This window comes from Amphiprion ocellaris, chromosome 19 (genome assembly GCF_022539595.1).
Source record: "Amphiprion ocellaris isolate individual 3 ecotype Okinawa chromosome 19, ASM2253959v1, whole genome shotgun sequence".
In the NCBI taxonomy this organism is placed as follows: Eukaryota; Metazoa; Chordata; class Actinopteri; family Pomacentridae; genus Amphiprion; species Amphiprion ocellaris.
In genome coordinates this window covers 5076839-5099473 of record NC_072784.1, presented here as the reverse complement: position 1 = coordinate 5099473, position 22635 = coordinate 5076839, and the positions used below count along the sequence as shown (strand labels likewise).

The 22635-nt window shown below is 42.7% G+C and overlaps 1 protein-coding gene across 2 annotated transcripts in view; it reads right to left on the bottom strand.

The window, feature by feature from the left end:
• Positions 1-2684: 2684 nt before the first annotated feature.
• Positions 2685-22635, bottom strand: part of prr36b (proline rich 36b) — a 43537-nt gene continuing 23586 nt past the window's right edge. For both annotated transcript variants that reach the window (XM_035958575.2, XM_035958576.2), the window contains exons 4-6: positions 14742-14965; positions 10510-13647; positions 2685-7499 (exon numbers count right to left, since the gene is read on the bottom strand). In XM_035958575.2, the coding sequence (XP_035814468.2) occupies positions 6532-7499; positions 10510-13647; positions 14742-14965 (4330 nt within the window). In that variant the 3' untranslated portion in view covers positions 2685-6531. The remainder of the gene's footprint in view (positions 7500-10509; positions 13648-14741; positions 14966-22635) is intronic.

Sequence of the window (22635 nt, the reverse complement as noted above, 5' to 3'; positions counted from 1 at the left end):
GGAGGAGGAGGAGGAGACAAGTCACACACAGAGGGAAAATACACACTTCCAGCTTCGGCCCTTCACAATAAAACATGGATCGAGCATATTCAGATTGTACTTGGACCGATCAGCCACAGCATGAGGAGCACTGACAGGTGGAGTGAATGTTATTGATCATGGTTCTATGTGGTGTTCTGATGGGAAAACTCTGGATTTTGGCATCAGTGTTGATGGGACTTAGACACTCAAATAAACATTGTCCCAGAAGACTGGCTCTCAAACTTTTTCTGTCAGACCCCCCTTCGAAGGACAAAAGTATCCGTGCCCCCAGTAACTTTGTATATATACAAAGTTTATAGATAGATAGATAGATAGATAGATAGATAGATAGATAGATAGATAGATAGATAGATAGATAGATAGATAGATAGATAGATAGATAGATAGATAGATAGATAGATAGATAGATAGATAGATAGGCGGCCACATTCAGTCCAATTTGAACTCGTGACCAGTAAAATCACAGCATAATAACCTATAAATAACCACAACTTCAACTTTTCCCCTTTGTTTTAGTTCAAAATGTAAATTCTGAAAATGATCACATTTAATGAACTATGTTTATACAAAACATTATGATCATCCTGAAATTTCTGAAGAAAAATAAGTTCAATTTCAACAACATTGTGCCTCAGTTGATCACTTAAACATTACAATTTACAGATCACAGTTTATCTACAAAGGCATAAAACATTTAGTCGCAGGTATCTGGAACTGAATAACCTAGTATTTTTCTTCATGATCAAAACAACTTATCATGGTTCATCTGTAATTTTTACACCCATGAGAGAGTGTGTGTGCATATATATATATATATATATATATATATATATATATATATATATATATATATATATATATCAGACCACATTTGTTCCTGGAAAACATTAGATTTATGGACTTTCAAAGTCTGAATTGGATATCTGGGGGAAAAAATGTGTCATTAATTACTATAGTTTTTGCTAAATTCAGGTTTTATCTTTTTGTCTGAGAGTGAAGCATTCTTTTTTTTTTTTTTTTTTAAATAATTTTTATTAATATTTTGGCCTGTTTTCTGCTTTATTATATAGGGCAGAGGAGGGAGACAGGAAAGTGGGGAGAAGAATGGGGGGAGGACCTGCAGCAAAAGGACACTACCAGGATGCCCATAAAGAGGCATTCTTATTTGACTGGTGCTCAATTTAAGCGTCTGCATTGTTATGTAGCCTCACATTATTGAAATGCGGGTAGCTACTAAACAAGTTCTTCTGGGTTTCAAATAAAATCAGCAAATTAATGCAAAAACTACCAGTATTTTTGTATTCAGTTTATCCGGATTTGTATGTATTTATTTTGAGAACATGGTCACTGATGACGCCTGTGTTAGTCCAATAAACTATACTGCGCTTTTATTTTGAAACCACCATGTCCTTCCTGTGAGCTTATTGCGGGTTTCTTCAGGCATCTTGACGCAGCTGGAAACAGGCGCAGATCGCTGCGGCAGCTGAGCGCCCTCCTGCTCCAAGCTGAGACCTGTTGGTCACCCTGACTCATGTCAGTGTATTTATTCCTGCTGGGAGAAGTGGCAGCTTCACTGAGGTGGAGTCTATCATTTATTCATTATTATGTGTGTAGATTCCAGTCATGTGCAGCTCATTCATGCAGATTATGCTTTAGAAGGAGTTCAGGCTTCGAATCCCACATTGTACCAGTAAGATCAACTCTAATACTCCTCTTTTTTAAATATTAATTAGCAGATGGTCAATAGCACCACCCACTTTGAGGCCCTTGTGGTTAAATAAACTGTAATCATCCGTATAAAATTAATGTATTCAGTTGTCATAAACTGAGCTACTGTGTCTTCATCACAGACCTTCTATTTCACTTCTTTCAGAACATTTCTGTATCAAACTCGTGCATTTGTTCTCCTCTGCAGCGTCAGATGGCTCGTCTGCTGTCAGCAAACCCAGCCGGCCTGCAGCTCATGACTACAGTGGACGGATGAATGAGAGCCTTATTGCCCCCAGAGCAATTTGCCATGCATAAGATGGCTGCAGCAACAATATGACCACTGTAGCACCCAGTCCTCTCTGAGATGTGAGGAAGAAAAGCTCCAAAGCACAACCAGGGAGGGGAAATTTACCAACAACCTCATTCATTCATTCATTCATTACACTGTGAATGAAAAACTATTTAGTTTTGGAGAAGATGACAAATTTAATCATGGATGGTGCTGATAATTTAGAATCCACTGACATATGTAAGTGTTTAACGCATCCTGTCTATTTAGCTATCCCTCTCTGTAAACCTAATTTCTCTTCTGGTTTTTACTGACCTCTGACCCTTTAATGTTCATATTTCTAGATCTTGTCAAATCTGTTGTATTGTCTTTATAACATACTAGTAAATATTTTTTTTTCCCACATTTCCAAAATTTAAAACGGGTCAATTTTGACCTGCAGGACGACACAAGGATTAAACGGACACATTCTATGTTGCCGTGATTTCTGATCATCAGTAACTAATCAACAAATGCTACATTACAATGCCATATGGGAGAATGGACAGCCTTGGAGGAGTACTGTGCTCTCTGAGTCATTTCTTTGTTTATCGAGTTAACATTTCAAGTCTGACACAATCACTAAACACAAACATGAACAACATGATTTCAAGCAATCTTATTTATTACTGGAAGCGGTGATTGTTCACATTTCATACTATAAATGACTGAACCATTGGCACAACACCACAGAAAGGTTCCGCAATACAAAAGAAGAATATGGCAAACACTCACAGAACAAATATTAAAATATGAGGAATGTAAACACTTATATTCAATACTAACTGTATGATATGAAATCTGATAGCAAAGGTACACAAAAATATCAATGTAGAGGAACTCGAGGCACTGTAGACTAAGTTAAAACGATGTAGGTGCACATATAGGTCCACTCTCATAAACGCATGCATTATTATTATTAATATTATTAGTTGTGCTTTTTAGTATATAAGGTGATAAATTACACAGTAGAAACTCTGGATATGATAATATAGCAGCATACAACAGTAGTGGCCACGTTGTTTTTTTACACAAATAGAATCTGACACAGCATGCTTAGCTCAGCTGCAGTATAAACGGCTTAGAAAACTATATTCTGCTTTCAAATATTTATTTATTTATTAGTCAAATAGGAATTTAGGATCGCTGTAATTCTTCATATAAAATTGTGCATTTTAGCAACAGCAGCAGAAGCACATAAAGGCTACTGGATAATAGACAGAAAACACAGAGCTAATGGGTTCATGTAAGAGCTTTTATGTGGAAAGTGGGTTAGTGTGACGCTCGTGCGGCCAACAGGTGGCGCCGTCGCCTCTTTATTCCTGCCATCTCCCACTGACATCACCTACCTTGTACAGACACAAAGAGAAACAGGTGCTTTCGAGAAAAAACATTAAAAAAAACACAGTTATTGATATTTAAGGTTTCAATCGCCTGGTTTTAAGCTGAATAATATAGCACAAATCACAGAATCTGACACAACAGAGGATCATGTGGAGGAACTCTGAGCAGTCTGGCTGATATAAATAACACAAAAATAGGGATTGGGGAGAGCTGAAGTGTTGGTACCCGTCACTTCAACCCACCGGGCTGGTACATCACCTCATCCTCCTTCCTCTCCCGCACCATGACATCATCTGTAACCTCGGCGACTCCCTGAATACCGGCCGACCCAGGAAATGAGGTTGCAGCTTTGGAATGCGAGAGGGAAGACAACAACTGCACCCCCCTGGTAGCCTCCTGTCACCCCCTCACAGCTGAACAAGGAGGGCCTTCTTCCCTCTTCCTCCCCCATCCTTCCCCTTCCTCCCGCTTCCTCCCATAACTGACAGCTCCATTAAGTCCATGAAAGCCTCGGTTGGTCCGGTGAAGTCACACCAACACAGCAAACGCACCACAGAGGGTGGAGAGGACACAATAGAGTAGGGTTTTCACACATTTCCACAAATTTTTGGGTATCCACAAATATAATTATTATAAAAACAGTACTGACTGACTGCCACTTACCTGTATAAACACAGTAAATAAAGGAGGAAAATCAGTGCAATTCGTCATAGCTTAACCCCTCCTATGGGATGGAGGGAGACCAGAGTTTGGTCTGTGGTTGTAAAAAAGTGACTATAAAGACGGATTTGAGTTCTAACAGCGCGTTTCAGTGAGCGTATTATAAGGAAACATGCTTTAATGCGAGAGGCTTTAGTGTGAGATATGCATGTCTGGGTTACAGTAATCGATGACACGGGGAGCAAACACTGGATTTGTTCTGAAAGAATGAGGATTGTTACTCTCAAATCCAGTTTGCACGGTCATATGATGATGACAAAATGGAACATTGTGTGAAGATGTTACCAGAAATTCATGTGTGGCTCAAAAAAAGAGTTTTATGATTGATATATAGACACAAATCTGTCAAAAGCTTTCAGTCTTAGGGTGCATATTCATGATGAGAGGAAGACTTTGACATTTTCTGGAATTATTGGCAGAGTAAGATAAGAAGATCCATCTATTTATTACCTACAGCCACTTCTGTGGGTTGTGGAAGGCTGGAGCTTTTACAGAAGTCAGACAGATCACTCTTTACGGCCTGCCATGCACATCTTTGGACTGTGGAAGGAGGCCATAGCAGGTACAGGGAGGAAATCCAACGTCTACATGGAGAATAATAAACAGGACAGGAGTAAAGGCCAGCAGCTGCTTAGCTTAGCATACAGTTGCAAGTGAAATTATTCAACGCCCCTGACATTTTTGACATTCTGGCAAAATGAGCAACGTTACAACTGCAGGAGATCACTAAATTAACCCTCCTGTTGTCCTCATTTACAGGCACCAAAAAATATTGTTTCCTTGTCTGAAAAAAATACAAAAATTCAGCAAAAAAATTCCCCAAATTTCTGAAAATTTACAAAACCTTCAGGATAAAAAATTCCAATAATTTCTTAAAAGTTTCCCTTAAAATTTTTTTTTTTTAAATCCCCCAAATGTGGCAAGAAAATTCTTATTTTGAAAAAATGAGTAAAAATCTTCCAAAAAATCCTAAAAATATCTAAAGTGATTACATATATATCAGTAAAACTTCTATTATTTTCTTGAAGAACATTCAGAAAAAAATCTACCAAAATCCAGCCAATTTCGCTGGATTTTGGTTGATTTTTTTTGTGAATGTTCTTAAGAAACATTTTTTTTCCACCAAAAAATGTTCAAAGATTTCCCAAAAATGTTGAAATTGTGGACATCTATATGATTAGTAATCGCCTGCAGTTGTAAAGTTGCTAATTTTGCCAGAATGTCAAAAACGTCAGGGGGGTTGAATAATTTTGTATGCAACTGTAGCATAAAGACTGGAAACAACTGGTGTGGATCTGCATGAAGGTAATAAACCACCGCTTTTAAAGATCATTAACACCGATCTATACAAAAATTGTTAATTTGGTAATAACCCCCATATAATATGGAGATAACTGTTACATTTTTGTGTAAATTAACTACATGCATTGAGCTACTGTAGCTCTGGATCTTCAGATTCAGAAGTTTAACTCTATGCCAGAAAGTAACCACATACACTACCAGTCAAAAGCTTGGACACACCTTCTCATTCAATGGTTTTTATTTACTTTAATTATTTACTACATTGTAGATTAAAGCTATGAGAGAACACATATGGAATTATGTTGTGATAAACAAATCAGAATGTTTGCCATTTTAGATTCTTTAAAGTGGCCCCCTTTTGTTTGATGACAGCTTTGCTAACTCTTGGTATTCTCTCCATCAGCTTCATGAGGTAGTCTTCTCCTGGAATGGTTTTTAATTAACAGGTGTGCCTTGTCAAGAGTCCATTTCTGGAATTACTTTCCTTCTAAATGTGTTTGAGACCATCATATTCTGGTTTGTTTAACATTTTTTTGTTTACAGCATAATTCCACTGGCCCACTGCCACCACCCTAATAAACAGCTGAGCCATTCCTCCACACCTGTACAAAAGACAGTAAACCAATGGATATGTTCAGTATTTTTTGCACTATGAACAGCATTCTTTGCTTTTTGCACTGTATAATTATATAGCAATTATCATTTTGCACTACCGTGTTTATATATACTTTCTAGCTTGTAAATATCTGAATATATTGTGCCATTTTTTTAATTACAATTTTTTCCCTGTTCTTCTTTCTATAGTTTCTATTTTTTATTATTATTATTCTCTTTCCATATTCAAACAACCAAAACCCCATTCCTTGTATGTTGTGTGGCCATTAAAGCTGATTCTGATATGTGTTCTTTCATAGTTTTGATGTCTTCCGTATTAATCTACAAAGTAGAAAATAATTTTAATGAATAAAACCATTGAATGAGAATGTGTATCCAAACTTTTGACTGGCAGTGTAAATTTCAGAAAATGCCAAACTCTTCCCTTATGTTGCTAATCATGTGCTAAACCACCCGTTGATTAGCTGTCTTCAGTGCTGGGTCTCCACCTCCACCACAGTCCAGTCTCCGGGCGGAGAGCTGCCCCGGCTGTCCGGAGAGTAGCTGCTGACTGAGGTGACCGTGGCGGCCGGAGGGCTGAACTGAGGAAGCATGTTGGGCCACATGCTGCTCTCCAGGGGGCTCAGGGTTCCTCCTGACCCCACAGGGAGGAGCAGGAGAGGAGGGCAGCCGCCGTCACCAGACAGCATCAGGGTCTGGTTGATGAGCTGCTGCACCATGTCCACCTTCTTGTTCCATTCCAGTTCCTGCGGAGGCACCGGGCGCAGCTGCCTCTGAGAATCATGGGAGGGCGACGTCCTCTTCCCCACCAGCTGCGTGTTCCTCCTCTGCTCTCCTCTGGCCTCGTCCTCCTCGTCGCTGGTCTCCATGGCTTCGTAGATGGTGCAGAGCCCCGAGGACGGAGAGATCATCACTCCGGTGGGGCTCCTCCTCAACTGCTGCTGCTGTTGGATCTGTTTCTGCTGCATGCGGTACTGCTGCTCCAGCTCCAGCTGCCACTGCAGGACCTGCCTGCGGTGGCGGTGCTCCTGCTGCTGCTGCTGGAGCTGCAGCTGGAGAAGTTCCCGCCGCTGCTTCTCCAGCTGCTTCTGCTGCTCCAGCCGCAGCCGCTCTTCCTCCAGCCACTGCCTCTTCTGCCTCTCCTGCTCCTGGCGCTGCTGCATCTCTCTCAGCTTTTCCTGGTGCTGCTCCAGCCTCCTCAGCTGTTCTCCACCAGCGCGACCGGCACCGTTGGGCTCAATCAAAGGCGGAGGGGGCGCGATCTTGGCAAAATGCGCGGCGAGACTGGGATCAATGGGCCTCCTGTTGCCGGGGACCAGTGCCAAGTAGTGGCCATTCGCTATGGGAAGTGCGGTCGTGTGGTTCTGGTTCTGGTTGTCTTGCTGTGAGAGCGTTTGCCACATGTGAGCTCGGTCCACGACGTGCCTCTTCTCGTCTCCTGTGAGACAGTTAAGATCACTTGGTGCATCCAGTAGAGATGCATGCATCAAACAGAACAGGGGCCAGGAAGGAGGAGAAATCTGACAAGAACGCAAAGGTGAAACGCAAAAAAGGGGTTTCCAAAATAAAGTGACAACAATGACGGAGGAGTACGATACACAGTATAAACCAGCACCGAGAAACACAGCATAAGGCAGTCAGTGTAAGATGTTTTCTCTCTGAAGCTGCATTTTCTTTTGATTGCTTCAGTAATGTAAACTCATGTCTGTAGCTTCATTGCCATATTCCATTCATGGTTATCATGCAAGACAGCAGTCATACAATACACAGTACAGTACAGTCACCAGGTATTTGGAGAGACATATGGACACATGGAGGTTAAAACTGACAAAAACATCATAGATAACTGACAACACTAAAATAATGCATGGTTTATGATGTGAAAATTAGAACTACATGTGTTTGACTAACTTGTACTGTTCTGTGTATATTTACCAAGCCCTGAAAAGTACACTAAATGTCTGAATTGAGTCCTGCACAGTCTCATGAATCAACTATGACCAAGTACAGAGAAGCTGCATGTCCAGGGGTGTGTGTTTGTGTGTGATTTTAATGCAGAGTGTGTTATATGTCAGGGTTTCAGTGAGCAGGAGCAGGCAGGTCAGAGGAAACTTTGCATTCATGTGGCCTGTTGTTTCCATTTCTGTGTAGTTTGGTGCTGAATGAATGTGAGTGGAACATTCAGGAGGATGCAGCCGGTTTTGCTCTGTTGGAAGGGTTTCAAGCACTTTAAACCTTTAAGACAATAGAAATATGTGTTGTAGTTTTTAATAGGTGCCCTGTGGAGGTTTGATGGACCACCACTGATCAGCGTTTTTAGGTGTTGTTGTTGCTGTTTATTGTGTACTACCCCAATTGTGGTAAATAATGTAGCAATGGGTCAACAAAGGAATGGAATAAGACTGTAAATTAGATAACATAGATGTTAGCAATGTGGAATTTTTAAAAAATGAGGAAATTAAATGTTTTTCAAGCAAGGGAAATACAAACTGTGTGACCAAAAGTTTCAAATCGACTCCCATACGCTGTCTAAGTTGCTAAATCACATGTATTTGCGATGTTTTGGTGCTAGATGTATTTTATTTATACATTACGAATCCTGTGATGTTTTTATTCAGCATATCTAGCACTGAATTTAGCGTATTTATGCAAGTTAGACAGCGTGCAGCAGACTAGTTGAAAGCTTAAGAAATGCTCGTCCATCTTCTACACACCCGTCTTATACAACAGATGTGTGAAGAAATCCTTTGAAACGTGAACATAGTTGATGTTTGTTTGTTCCACAGGGCACCTTAAAGGACCAGTGTGCAGGATTTAGCGGACTCTATTAGCAAAACACAGAATATAGTATGTTTTCTTGGTGTTTAATCATCTGTAACTGTTTTTAACACCTTAGAATAAGACCGTCTTATCTACACAGGGAGTGTATTCATTTTTCCATTGACAAAGCAGCCACCATAGGTTCTGTACATGCTCGGAAAGGAAGGGTGAGGGAGGGGTGTTTAGTTGCTAATTACCCCTAAGTCCTACACACTGATCTTTGTGAGTCGAACAACATCATGAAGCCATAAGCAAGATGGATAACAAACCACTGGGATAAGACTCAGATAACCTCTTTGATTTGACCAAAATTCCATTTTAGATACAACACCATTGTATCATGTTGCATCCCTTCCTGTTTTCCAGTCATTCCCATGGCAAGGAACAGAAGACGCCATGGGAAATACCGGTGCATAATCAAACAAACAAACAAACACACAGCGACTCGAACAGGAGGACAGTAACGTTCGGGCATGCTGGATCCATAGGGAAAATAAGAAACAGGAACAAAATGCCTTGCAATGATGTTTTAATGGAATTTTGAAAGATAACCTAGTGTGAACCATTCATTTATGAACATGTCTAGTGTAGAACTGTTTCAAATTTCAGGTAGTACACAGTCTTTTTGTTAGTTAAACATGCAATATACGGTTGAAATAGTAAACCAAAAGGCCCACTATGAAAAGATTTCAGCGAGTGTAAAGCTCAACTGTGATAGCGATGTAGGATAACGCAGGGTCTCATCACAAATAATAGGCTAGTTGTTAGTCTCTTCTGGAACACAAATGATCAGCTAACTGAGGCTTGAAGCTTAGCCACTTAAAACCAAATGCCTGAAACACATACTGTACGTGACTGCACGTTATATACCTTAACAACCTATGCGAAGAGCGTAGAACCTCTTGAAGCACACATTAAAAAACGTCACCAACTGCAATCTAACACTCCCATACCCGTCCCACTACCTCAACAAATCAGCCGTGTTAATACCTAGCCTTTATTTTGATAGCTAAAAGCCTTGAAACAAGAACACAAACTTTAAAAAGGAGCATGTGACTATCGCTATGGTGCTGTTGAACATGAAGCATGTGTACACGGGGTAGGGAGGACCAGGTTTCAACAGAAATAAACAAAAAAATAACAAATAAGCAAATACAAAACAAAAAAAAATCATTGACATTTGTTCGGTAAAAACAGTAGGATAAATACACAATAAGTCCATTTCGTTCCATCTGTTTTTTTTTTCTTTTTCGGTTAAAAGGCTCAGTCCCATTTGGACCAATCAGTCAATACCCCATCAGGGGCTACAGAATATGCAGTGTTACTTAAAAAGAACATTCTACTAGAAAATGGTAGTAGCTATTGTACATAAAGGAGTTTAAGCCATACACTCATAGCCATGACCATAACAGTATGAAAGAGGGAGGCTTCATTTAAAAATTGCTAGTCATTTTTTTCCATCCTTCCATCCTTTGTTCATTTTTTAAAATCTTTTCCTACAATCTTGCTCTCCTTTTTTTCTTCTAAGCCATCTAACCCAACTGGAGAGAAAACAAACAACAGGTAAAGGGGGAGGGTTGCAGGGAAAAGGTGCATTCCAGGGGTAAGAGGAGGGACTTATACGTTACCTGCCAGAAAACTATCAGTCTTATCACATATGGTAGAGTAGTAGGGCGGCTGGCTGTCGTCGGTGTCTCCGGAATCCTGGGCCCCGAGGTGGTGGCTGGGCTCCAGTGGATCCACATCCTCCAGCTCGTCGGCCGCCATCTTTCCCCCCAGCATGTACTGGTGATCGCCCAGGCTGGGATGGCTGTCTCCTGGGTGGCCCAAAGGCATCAGGTCCACGGGTCTGCCCAGCAGGTCCTCCACCTGCGCAGCAGCAGCAGCTGATGGCAGGGTGAGCTCCTTGATGAGGGAGGGGTCCTTGGCCTCCTCTGGAAGCTGCTCCTCGTTCTCCAGGGAGAAGATCCCTGGGCTTTTCCCGCAGCTCTCGGCCATGGAGTGGGCGTTGGAGTTGGACGTGGTGCAGTCAAAGCCGTAGGATGCCACGGAATTAGCTGACTGAGGTGTGGCCCCACCTCCGTCCTCTTCGCCCTCTCCGGCTGCGTGGTCCCCTGCCTCCTCGTCTTCCTCAAGAGCGGGCAGGTTACAGGTGGGAGGGGGGCTTTCAAACCCAGCGCTCTCATCCATCATCATCGGCGCATCAGGGTCATTGATCTGCATCTCACCCTCTGTGTCGCTGGCCTCGTCTCCCGAGGTGGAGGGGGAAGAAGGGGCGGATGCTGGAGCTGTTGGGGGTCCTGTTCCCAGGACCTCATCAGCGGGGAGAGTCTCAGCCTCCTCCTCTTCTCCATCGCCCTTCTCTAAGTGAATACCCAGATCCTGCTCCATGTCGGGCTGGACTGAAGCCGGTACTGGAGTCTGCTGCTTGTCTGAACGGGACTCGACCCCAGAGCTGCTGTCGTAGTCGCGGAGCTCCTCTGGTGTGCTCGTCTCGCTGCTGCTGTGGGCGGCCAGAGCTGTGCCGCTCAGAGTGCTGGACTGGGACATGGCTACGGCTGGGGGAGCGAGGAGGTTGTGAGTTTCTTCAGGAGCTGAGCCCTTCATGTCTTCATGTACTAACTCATGCTGCTCCGACTGAGGAGCGAAGGAAGGGGCACTGGCGTCCAAACAGGCCTGGGCAGGAGACTGGGTGGGCGTCTCAGATTCAGCAGCACCGTGGTCAGACACAGGGCTGGGGGAGGACACAGACAACAGGGAGGCCGGCTGAGCCCAGGTGTCTGAGAAAGGGTTGGTCTGGCCCCAGGAAGAGGCAGGGGGGACGCAAGGCGGAGGACCAGAGCGATTGAGGTTGTCTAAGCGCTCCTCCTCATTAAAGTCATCTTCATCTGCATTCCCACAGCTCTCAGTGACGCCTTCACTGTGCATCTCCACATCATCGTCCTCTTCTTCATCTCGTTCCTGCTCCTGGAACGCTCTGTGAGGTTCCTCTACTCTCTCTGAACTCAGGTCCATATCATCCACCCTTTCATCCTCGTCATCCTCCTCCTCCTCATTAGCCAGGGTTTCCACATTGGGAGAACCCATTAGATTACCATCACCCTCGGAACCACGCAGGCTGGTGTCCACCAAGGCGTCTGAGCTCTGGGTGCCCTCCAGTATTGCGGTGTGCTGGGTGCTGCTGAGGTCAGAGACTCCCTGCTGCCGACTGCTGGTGCAGCTGCTCACATCCTCAGAGTCCATCCCAGACAGCAGGTCGTCACCGTGCCAACCTGCCGAGCCACCAAAGGTCGAGGACCGGACTTGGAAGTCATCAGACGGCTGAGACGAGCTCAAGTCAGTGATCATGGATGACGGCTGATGGCCCAGTCTCCTCTGTTCCTCATCTTCATCATCCTCCTCATCGTCATCCTCATTGATTTCCTCATCAGCCTTTTCCACTGCCTCCTCTTTTTCATGAGGGGAGATCAGTTCTCTGGGAGTGAAATCATCCAGAGGTGAGGCACCCAAAAATTGAGGTTGCGCCAAAACATTAAAGGTCCCTGGAGCTGTGGAGGTAGGCATGAACAGGTTTTCCTTCTCCTCTTCTTCCTGGTCCTCCTCATCCTGTGACTCCTGCGTCTCAAACTTTTCATCATTTTCCCGTTCCTCTTCCTCTTCTCTTTGGAAGCCCATCATATTGACTGTGCTCTGGGGAGGCATGTCAGACTGAACCAGGTCCTGGTCCCTGTCCCAGAGATCAGGCTGGACATGCATGTCCATCAGGGAGGAGGCATTCTGTGGTTCTCTGACAGGAGAAGCAGGTCCCGGTGGGGAGCAAGGAGGAGACATGACAGTGGTTCCCAGTGAAGGAACCGAGTTGTTGGCAGACACTTCAAATTTGAAAGGGTCCAACTGTACACTGGAGGCTGGTTCATGGACCTGTTCAGCTTGGAGTTGTTCTACTGGGGGTTCTGGAGATGCTTCTTGTACTTTGTTGAAACTTAGTTGTTGTATAGGTTCTGGTGTGGGTTCTCGTATAGGTTCTGGTGTTGGTTCCCGTACGGGTTCTGGTGTTGGCTCCCGTACGGGTTCTGGTGTTGGCTCCCGTACGGGTTCTGGTGTTGGTTCACGTAGTGGTTCTGGTGTTGGTTCACGTACGGGTTCTGGGGTTGGTTCACGTAGGGGTTCTGGTGTTGGTTCACGTAGTGGTTCTGGTGTTGGTTCACGTACGGGTTCTGGGGTTGGTTCACGTACGGGTTCTGGTGTTGGTTCACGTACGGGTTCTGGTGTTGGTTCACGTAGGGGTTCTGCCGTTGGTTCACGGAGGGGTTCTGGTGTGGGCTCTGATATTTGCACAGCAGATGGCTCCAAAGCCACTTCTACTGGAGGCTCTGCCTGCTCTGGCCCGGCAACGACAGCTGCCGCAGTAGCAATAGCTGCAGCCGCGGCTACTGCTGCAGCGATCTCCTTTTCAGGTTCAGCAGCTGCCGTGGGTTTGGGACCGCGTTTCACAGGCGTTGGGGTGCTGCTTCCCACAGTTTTCTTCGGGCTGGAAGTCTTGGTTGCAGGTGCTTTGGAGGGAGCCTTGGAAGGCGTGGGCTTACTCTCCTTGCGGATGGGCGTCTTTGTGTCTGCAGCCTTACTGGCAGTAGGCTTTTTGGTGGCGACGTCTGATTTTGAAGCTGACTTGGGAGTCTCAGGTTTTGACTTTGTTGTAGAGGAAGGACGAGTGAGGGGGGACTCTGCAGGCTTTTTGGATGCTGGGGTGGCTGGTTTGGTGACATCTAGAAAAACACAGCACAAAAAGTAGTTGACAAATGTGATAATGGACAAGATTTCCTCATATTACAACCCCAAAAGCACACAGAGTACACACTAAAGCTTTCTGTGGTGACAGGACACTATAATCCAGCTAAACATTTACAATACAAACTTGAAACGGATTGATTTGAGTCCTTTGCTTGTGTCTTTACACTCAATAATTCTTTTAGATCTCTTTGCTCCTTTAAACACAATCTCTCTCAGTGGTTGGCCTCCTCCTTTTGAAGACAGCTCACACTGTGAGAATTGATAATGTGTTCACTTGACTTTCCATCTCATGTAGAGCACCACAAGGTTCCTTTTAAGGCTTTCTTTGGGATCCATCTAAGGCGATATCTCATCCAGCTGTACCTTCTAATGAAACCTGCTAATTCGTGTTGCTTTAAACATCCTACTCCAAAACCACATTTAGTAGACTTGGGCCTTTGCCTCTGAATTTCCCTCCCAAGAAATCTCAGTGATGTCTTTGAGTCTGGTTTAAAATTTGATGGACTACAACATTATTGTCTGCACTACCTTCCTCCATGTTAGAGTCCATTCTAAGAGACAACAGCTCATGCATTTGTTTCTTCTCATCTCAACTACTGCAATCTAAGAATCAGTCAGTCAGCCTTAGCTTGCCTACAGCTGGTTCAAAAAGCAGCGGAAAAGATTCTTCCTGGCGCTGTCAGGAGCAACCATATCTTCTGTTTACTGACCTCTCTTCACTCCTTACCAGTTAAGCACAGAATTTATTTTAAGACTTAGATGTTTTGAAAGCACAGTGATTGGCACCATATTATTATCCCTTCTACTAGATCTTTCAGATTTACTGATCAATCATTATAATAGTCATTCCTTATCAAAGGGTGATGGATCATTTTTCACTGTTAGCCTTAAACGTTGGAGCAGTCATAGCCACTCTGATCTTTCCACTTTGTTTGAATCCTTTCCCAGTTTTTAAAGTTATCAGAAAGACTGTTTTCATGATTTTATCCAGACAGCTTGTGCTGATAATAATTGATTTAATCTCTTCAATATGTGTTTTTACTTCATCGCTGACATTCCTTTTATTTACCTTTTTTCACAGGGGTTGCGTTTCTGGATGTTTGTGATCCTGGAGGTTTGCCACCAGAGGGGGTAGTGGAGGTGGATTTGGGGGCAGCAGGCTTGGCAGTGGCTGAGGGTGTTTTAGGGGTGGCAGGTTTGGCTGTAGCTGTGGAGCTCTTGGCTGTGCTGGCAGTGGGTGGCCGAGTCGAGCCCGTGGCAGGACGAGATGATGCTCCCGTGCTGGTTGGGGTCCTGAAGAAACACAGCAAAGAATAAAGTTAGGAAATACTTTGCAGTATCACCGCCTATGTCCTTTCTAAGTCATGAATCTCTCCTTACTGGTTTACTCTAGGCTTGGGCTCTTGTACAATCATTCAAAATGTCCATGAGAGACATTTTTAAGTGAGCTTGATAGACAGTTATTCCCCCGGATATAGAATACAATGAAAGAGGATTAATTGAAGTTGACTCAAGCGTTTGAGTTTCTAAGTCACTCGCATCTCGGGGCAAACATCATGTCTCACCCCGACGATGTGCTTATCAACCCTATGCTCTAAGTGCCTCCGAATGATGGTGACAAGGAGCAACACTTTGACATGCCACCATTAGTCACTGCTGCTGCCAGGAGGGAACCCGAAGAAATGGAACAAACACAGGCAAGACTTCTTACAAGGACTGCAAGAACAAAACAATACACTTCTAAAGGGTTTACAAGCAGACAAGACCGTGACCTCAATAGCCTCTAAAAGATGTGGCATCAGCACCAAATCCAATGAGTGAACAGGTTCACACAAGGGAGCCTGACGACGATCCTCTCAAGGACAAGAGGGCAGACCGACACAACTCATTATCATTGATTACTATTGATTGAAGTGCACACTGGGATCAGATACAGAAATTACATTACAACCATTTTAAAGTCCTTCCATTGGTCCCCAATCCATTTTCCATTGATTTTACTAAATGTGTGCTTGTTTTTAAAGCACCTCATTATGTGGTATATGTCTAGTTGTCTGGCACGTTTGCAACATATAAACAGCGCAGCACCTCAGAGGCCCTGGCACGAGTCTTTTAGTTGCTTCCAAGTGCAAGACAAGGTTTTATTTTTACATTTCTCTGTCTAATGAGCACTAGATACTCCGTCAAGGAATGTGGCGGAGTTATGTGACGATCGGCGTACGTCTGTCTGTGAAGCTGTCTGTCCGTGTGCAACATTACTCAAAAATGGACCAATGGATTTGGATGAAATTTTCAGGGAAAGTCAGAAATGACACAAGGACAACCTCATTAGATTTTGGCAGTGATGCAGCGTATACTCTGGATGCAAAGATTTGTTAAGGATTTCCTATTGCGAGACGTAGCCGTTGGCACGGCGTCACCGAAACCATGACAATCAGTGAACGCTGTGTCAGAAAGCTGCATCAATTCACTCGGCTTGCTACATATTTCGGTCATGCAATTCAGCATCTGCATGTAACATACGCATGCACAACACATGCCTGTGCTCATGCAAGGTAATTTTTTATTTATTTAGTTAGTTTGTGGGTCAATCTACATTAAATGGCCAGATTCTATGTTGCCGGGATTTCTGAATAAACAAATTGAGGAATGACCAGTCTTGGCGGAGCACTGGGCTCTCTGAGTGCTTTTCTTGTTTCATTATGTTTTTAGGTCATCTGTAAAGAAGCAATGAACTTTTATTTAAGTTACTATGCAGTACAGTTTAATAGACTGATTAGAGCAAACAACATGCAAATAGCACGTCAGGAGGAATTCTGTCTTTAATACATCATCATCTGAAACGCCCGTAACAGTCCTCGGCCCAGATAACTCTTCCACAACGCCATGACAGACTCCCCTGAGGGACGCTGAAGTGAAGTGGTTTGGAAGGTGAGTCAGTGGACCGCAGAGAGCCGTCCCAACCCCAGTCGGCCATGTCCCTGATCTCCTGTCTGTAGCTTCCGCCCCACAAGGGATTGACTCTTGGGGCAACATGCGTCAGCCGGCCTGCTCCGGCGGTCCTGGCCTAAAAGCTGGCTTCTATGTCAAGTCTGAGCAAAGTAACCTACATCTAGTAGTCCTGACAAGTGTGTGGTGCGCAGTCTCCCGGGCCACGCTACTCTAACTGCCTGCTTCTAAATAAAGAATTGAGTTAGTCCTGGCAGAAAGAGAACAGGCAATGGGAGGGAGGTAGAGGGAGAGTGAAGATGGCTGGGACCATGTTAATCTTTAATACTGAAATGAGAACAAAAATAACTTCTCCAAATCCCCCCAGCTGGAAACGTAGCCAATGTTAAAAGCACACTCATTGTAAAAGGGCAGTGAAGTAGCGCACACTATTCACAACCTGGCAAATGCAACGGAATACGGTTTGGCAACATGAAATAAGATTAAAGTCAGAGAGCAACGGGTGGCAACACAATAGGGGTGCGGTCACTTTAGGAGTTCAAACAAGCTTTAACAGTTTATCCACATTATTCGGAATTGGCTTTGGGGTAGTGAAAGGTGTGTTACTGCTATTAAGACTATCAGATCATACCACTTCCAATTTTACTGATATAAAATCCTTCTGGCTATGCAAAGCCACAGATAGACTAATCTGTGACATTGATTTAGTGCGTTTGGAGCCGACAGTGTTTATCAAAAAATCATAACATCATTTTCCTGAGCTTAAATTTGATCATGATTAATATCTGATGAATTATGCCACCATACTGTCTAAATGTTCTAATACAGGGGTGTCAAACATGTGACAGAGAAGACATTAACTGCAAATTGTACATTTGTGAAACTCTAAATTTAAAACGATTTCTAGACCATGACAAGTTGTTTTCATCGTAAAATAAAATATCCCCTTTTAACAAAACAAATATATCAATAAATCACTGGCTTCAATCAGAGTTCACTTTTTTCTATGTATTATTCTCTACTGCAAAATCCTGTGGCCTGAGAGAGAAAGATGTCAAGATTTTAAGTCTAAAATGAAAATAAGTTCCTGGAAAAAAAAATTACCCCATGGTGTTGCTGGAATTAGAGAGTAAAAGATAAGAATTACAGGGACAGAAGAATGAGGAGAATTAAAAGATAGAGACTGGCATTAGAGATGAAGTATGCTAATGGGATATTCAAAGAGAGCATTCACAATAATCTGCCTGATAAAAAGAATATGGATAATCCAAAAAGGCAGGAGGACTTTGAAGAGCGCTGGAAATTAACCAGGTCACTGGGAAAGAACGAGGCAAGAGGGAGTTGGAGACGAAACGAGTGAGAGATTCATGCCGAGTGCTGCTATGAGAAAAATGTCTGATATGCATATATTGGTTTGATCCTTTTTATCTGGCTTAATATTTGTTCATTTTTGCATTTTCTTTGTTCTTTATTGTAAGCTGTGGCCAATGTTTATTTATAATAATTTAATATGCAAAGGAATATATGAGTATTTTCGTTGTTTTATTGTTTTCTTTCACTTTTTGTACAAATGTTCTATCTGGTGAGAGAATGGCAGTTTTCATTCAAGTGACGTGAACTGAGAGAGAGAAGAAACGATGAGCAGATAATTATCTGATTACTCATAATCTTTTACAGTGCTGTCTTCCTGATGAACAAATAAAGCTGTTTGCACAGTCACAGTACTGTCAGAGAATAAGCCACAGCAGAATGAGATGTTGTGTGTCGTGGGATTAGAGGTGATTTAACACAAACTGGCCGTGGAGACAACGTGTGAATACAGTAACGCTTTACTCTGTAATTAAGTTCACTGTCAGCCAAATGACTGAGAAGACTATTAAGAGTTATTGTAGTCTTTAAATGATGTGTAAACATTTGATTTAAAGGACAGAATCTATCAAAGGAGAAAAGCTGCGTTCATTGTTCACATTTCACCATAGGCCTTGCTTAGAGACACGCTATCAATTGGGGTTAAAGAAAACATTGAATACAATGCCCAGAAATGTACTGGAGCTGAAAAATCACACGACTCTGACGGTTTGTTGCTATGGGGGCACTCAGGCACACAGCACAATACTTGAAGTTCGCTGTAGTCGCCTGAGGATCTCTGACAGCATTTCAGCTTCATTTCAGCATTTCTTCAGTTGCTGGAACCGTGAATGGATTGCTGTGTTAAAACATGGCTGCCTGCTGGTGCCGGCGCTGCTTCGCTGTGATACCACAAGATCCAGGCTATGATTTAAATAATAAGAATAATGAGATCCATGAAAGTGACGAATGAGTAAGCAGGAGCAAAGCAAGCGTGAGGGCAGGCATCTTCCCTGCAGCAAAGGCGACCAACTGTGGTGGAATAGGAACTCCCTCCTTTTAAAACAAAGCACCAAATTATAGACGATGTGGTAAAGAAGGAGCAAAAAATATGCAGCAATGCATGGAGCAATGGTTAAATCAGGGGTGTCAAACTCATTTTAGTTCAGGAGCCACATTCAGCCCAATTTGATCTCAAGTGACCAGTAAAATCACAGTATAATAACCTATAAATAACCACAACTCCAAATTTTTCCTTTATTTTAGTGCAAAAAAAAAGTACATTTTGAAAATGTTCACATTTCAGGCATTATCTTTTTACAAAACATTATGAACAACTTGAAATTTCTTAAGAAAATAGGTTCAATTAGAGCAATACTCTGCCTCAGTTGATCATTTACACGTGCATTGCAACTTCTAGATCACAGAGTGTCTGCAAAGGAAAACAACATTTAATCACAGGTATCTGGAACTGAATGATGTAGTATTTTACTTTATGATCAAAATGACAAAAGTCAGACAAAAAAAGACAAAAAAACAAGACAAAATATTACAAAAATGAGACGCAAAATGACAAATGAACCGTGACCAATCTAGTATTTTACTTTTTGATCAAAACAACTTGTCATGGTCTAGAAATTATGTTAAATTTATAGCTTTACAAATGTTCAATCTACAGTTATTGTCTTCTCTGTAATTTTTACATTTTACAAAGTCATCCTGTGGGCCGGATTAGACCTTTTGGAGGGCCGGTTTTGGCCCGTGGACCGCATGTTTTACACTCCTGGGTTAAATGAACCTGATCATATCTCTTTTCTTTATAAGTGATAATGGTTGCTGTTCTCCCTCCAATAAGGTATTTTTATGGGACAAAGAGGGCCATTTATAGTAGCCCTAGTGGTGACTGCCTACCTGCCTGTTGCACTACTCTGTAGCATGAAAGCAGTAATTGGGGACGTCGAGGCTCGATAAATTCCACCAGACCCCAATGATTAACTCATGTACTGTACAGCTAAATGCGGATTCAATTAAAACAAAAAATGCTTAAGGCAATGTGAAATATAAAGCTCTGAAATATTCTTTGTCTTTTTAAATAATCAGCTGTTTCTGTTTTAGAGAAGCACAAGCCATCTTTACATCTCCACAAGACTGTATAAAACATTGAGGACACAGTCATGAAGTCAGTCCGAGTGTAACCAAATCACTTATTAAAATATTTCACTGAATTAATCAAAAGTGATGCAGGGATGTACACACTATGAACTGGTTTTAGTAAGAAGAGTTTAAAAAATGAAAATGTTTTTTTCAAAAGAAGGCATAGCTCAATATCAGGACAATCGATATTTTTTATATTGCTTTTATGTTTATTTACAATGACTAATATGTGGGTCTGGATGACAGAAAATCACTACTTTCCATAAAGCATGATCAACATCTATCACACCTGCCAAACGTCTGCAGCACAACAAACACCCACAAACATCTTTGTCTCACATTCAGACATAATGCCTCCTTCTGTCCGTCGCTCCTTCCCTCCCTCCAGCTCATTCCCACTAAATCCATTTAGTAATTGGCTCTGCGGCTGCACCCCAATAAAATCATGTCATTGGAAGCGTGCTTTAGAGAGTCATTGGCCACACCCATAGCAGGACGGAAGATTTACAGCCTGCGCAACATGTCGTCTGCTTCATGCTGGACGGATGAACGGTGTCTGAAGCGAGGACCTGACTGCTGCTGCTGCTCACCACAGCCAGCAATGTCAGACCATTACATCAGCAGTAATTTGTTAGATCATCAGGAGGGTGGCATGCAATCCACTCCAATAAAACTTTATCATCCCTGAGGGACCATCAGTGAGGAAAACAGCATGACTAACGAGGGAACATGGGTGGCTGAATAAATAGAATAAAAGGGATGGGAAAAACTCCTGATTGCCCAAAAGCCAACTCATCCCATTTCCTCAGAGTTCATACATAAAGGACTGAATACCCTTGCTCTGCCCTCTGATCTACAAGATGGAAATATCACCCTCTGTTTCACGCAGAGGTGCCCTCTGGTCCTCGCTTTCCTTTCTCCACCTCTGTTCCTCTCACTCTCTACATGCACAGCCCTAACACTCTGTACATCTCTGGCAGCAGTGATGGGAGCTCAGCAGGGACGGCATGACTTATTCAAGCATGTAGCTTCCATACTCTACCGCCACCATTTTTGCTTTACTTCACTCTGCTGCATCCACAGACAGCAGGAGAAAGCGGCTCAGCGTCACGTGCACTTGTACCACGTGTCCAGCAAACCAGCATGCATGTCTCCCTTCCCCCTTTACCTCCACATCACACTGAGTATTACACCGGCAAACGAACACATGCTCTGCATGCTAATTGCATGCTGTTTCTACTCAGCGGACATCCATGAGCACCGCGTGTACGTATAGAAAAGCACATATATCACAAATTCACAGTGTGTTATCACTCTGTTTGTGTGCTGCATACCAGTATCAAATTATTCATGCATTACTGGACAAGAACCATCTTTGCAGCTGCACAAGAAAGCTAAAAACTGGATAATAGTCACGTACACAAGCTGGGACTTAAACCATCAGCATACAATGCAGCATGTGTAGATAGGATGTTCAAATACTCAGCAATGATTTCCACTTCCTGTGTTTGGACACTAATCAGGCTCAAATATTTCTTGTCACAAGCTGCATGCCATAGGCAATCTGCTTCAAACAGCAGGTGCACACATGCATGCACGTACACACATACACGTATACACATTATAATGAACACAGGAGTGCTAATGCAAGCAAAAGTACAAAGAGAAAGCACACTTGTCAAAATATACATGTGCTGTATATATAAACGTGCACATAAAGGCGACCCAGTTCACACATCTTCATGCATATTGCAAACACCCACACACATGCAAGATATACACATCAAAAATCTTTTCTTTATATTCGCCACACACTCATAACCTGTGGTACGCATACAATATATCACTTTCAGCTTCTCCAACCTCATTGACCTGTTGCTGTTTTGATAAGCAGGTAACATGAAGTGTGATGGAGCTGCAACCATTAATCCATGATCTACTAAATCAATCAGCAACTATTCTGATGATTGATTAACTTGTTTACGGAATATCTTTGGGTTATGGATGAAACAAGTAGTTTAAAGATGTCATCCTGGGCTTCAGGAAACACTCAACATTTTCCACAATATTCTGACATGTTACAGACCAAACAACTAACTGACTGAACTGAGAAAATAATGAACAACAAAAGTAATGATTACTTGCAGTCGTGTTTGTAACTTCTACACTCTTACTGACTTGTTTTGGTAGCAATGTGAAGAAAGCTAGTTTCTGTTGGTAATCATCTGCGTAGAAGAAGCTATCGGCCTCCAATATAAACGTAGAAGTAAGAAGTTACACAGAATAGCAAGAGAAAGGATGGGTCAATTGCAGCAGCAACTACAAACCCCAAATTCAATTCACCTAAAACCCCTTTTTGATTAGGAAAAACCAAACATTTGTCAGCAAGTGTTTGGACTGGAATCACTTGGCAAAACTGCATTTGCTCTGCACTTTTATTTGTCTGATAACTGGAGCCTGCAGTGGATGGAATTAAATCAACTGACAACAAGGGTGTGTCTGATACAGCAGTT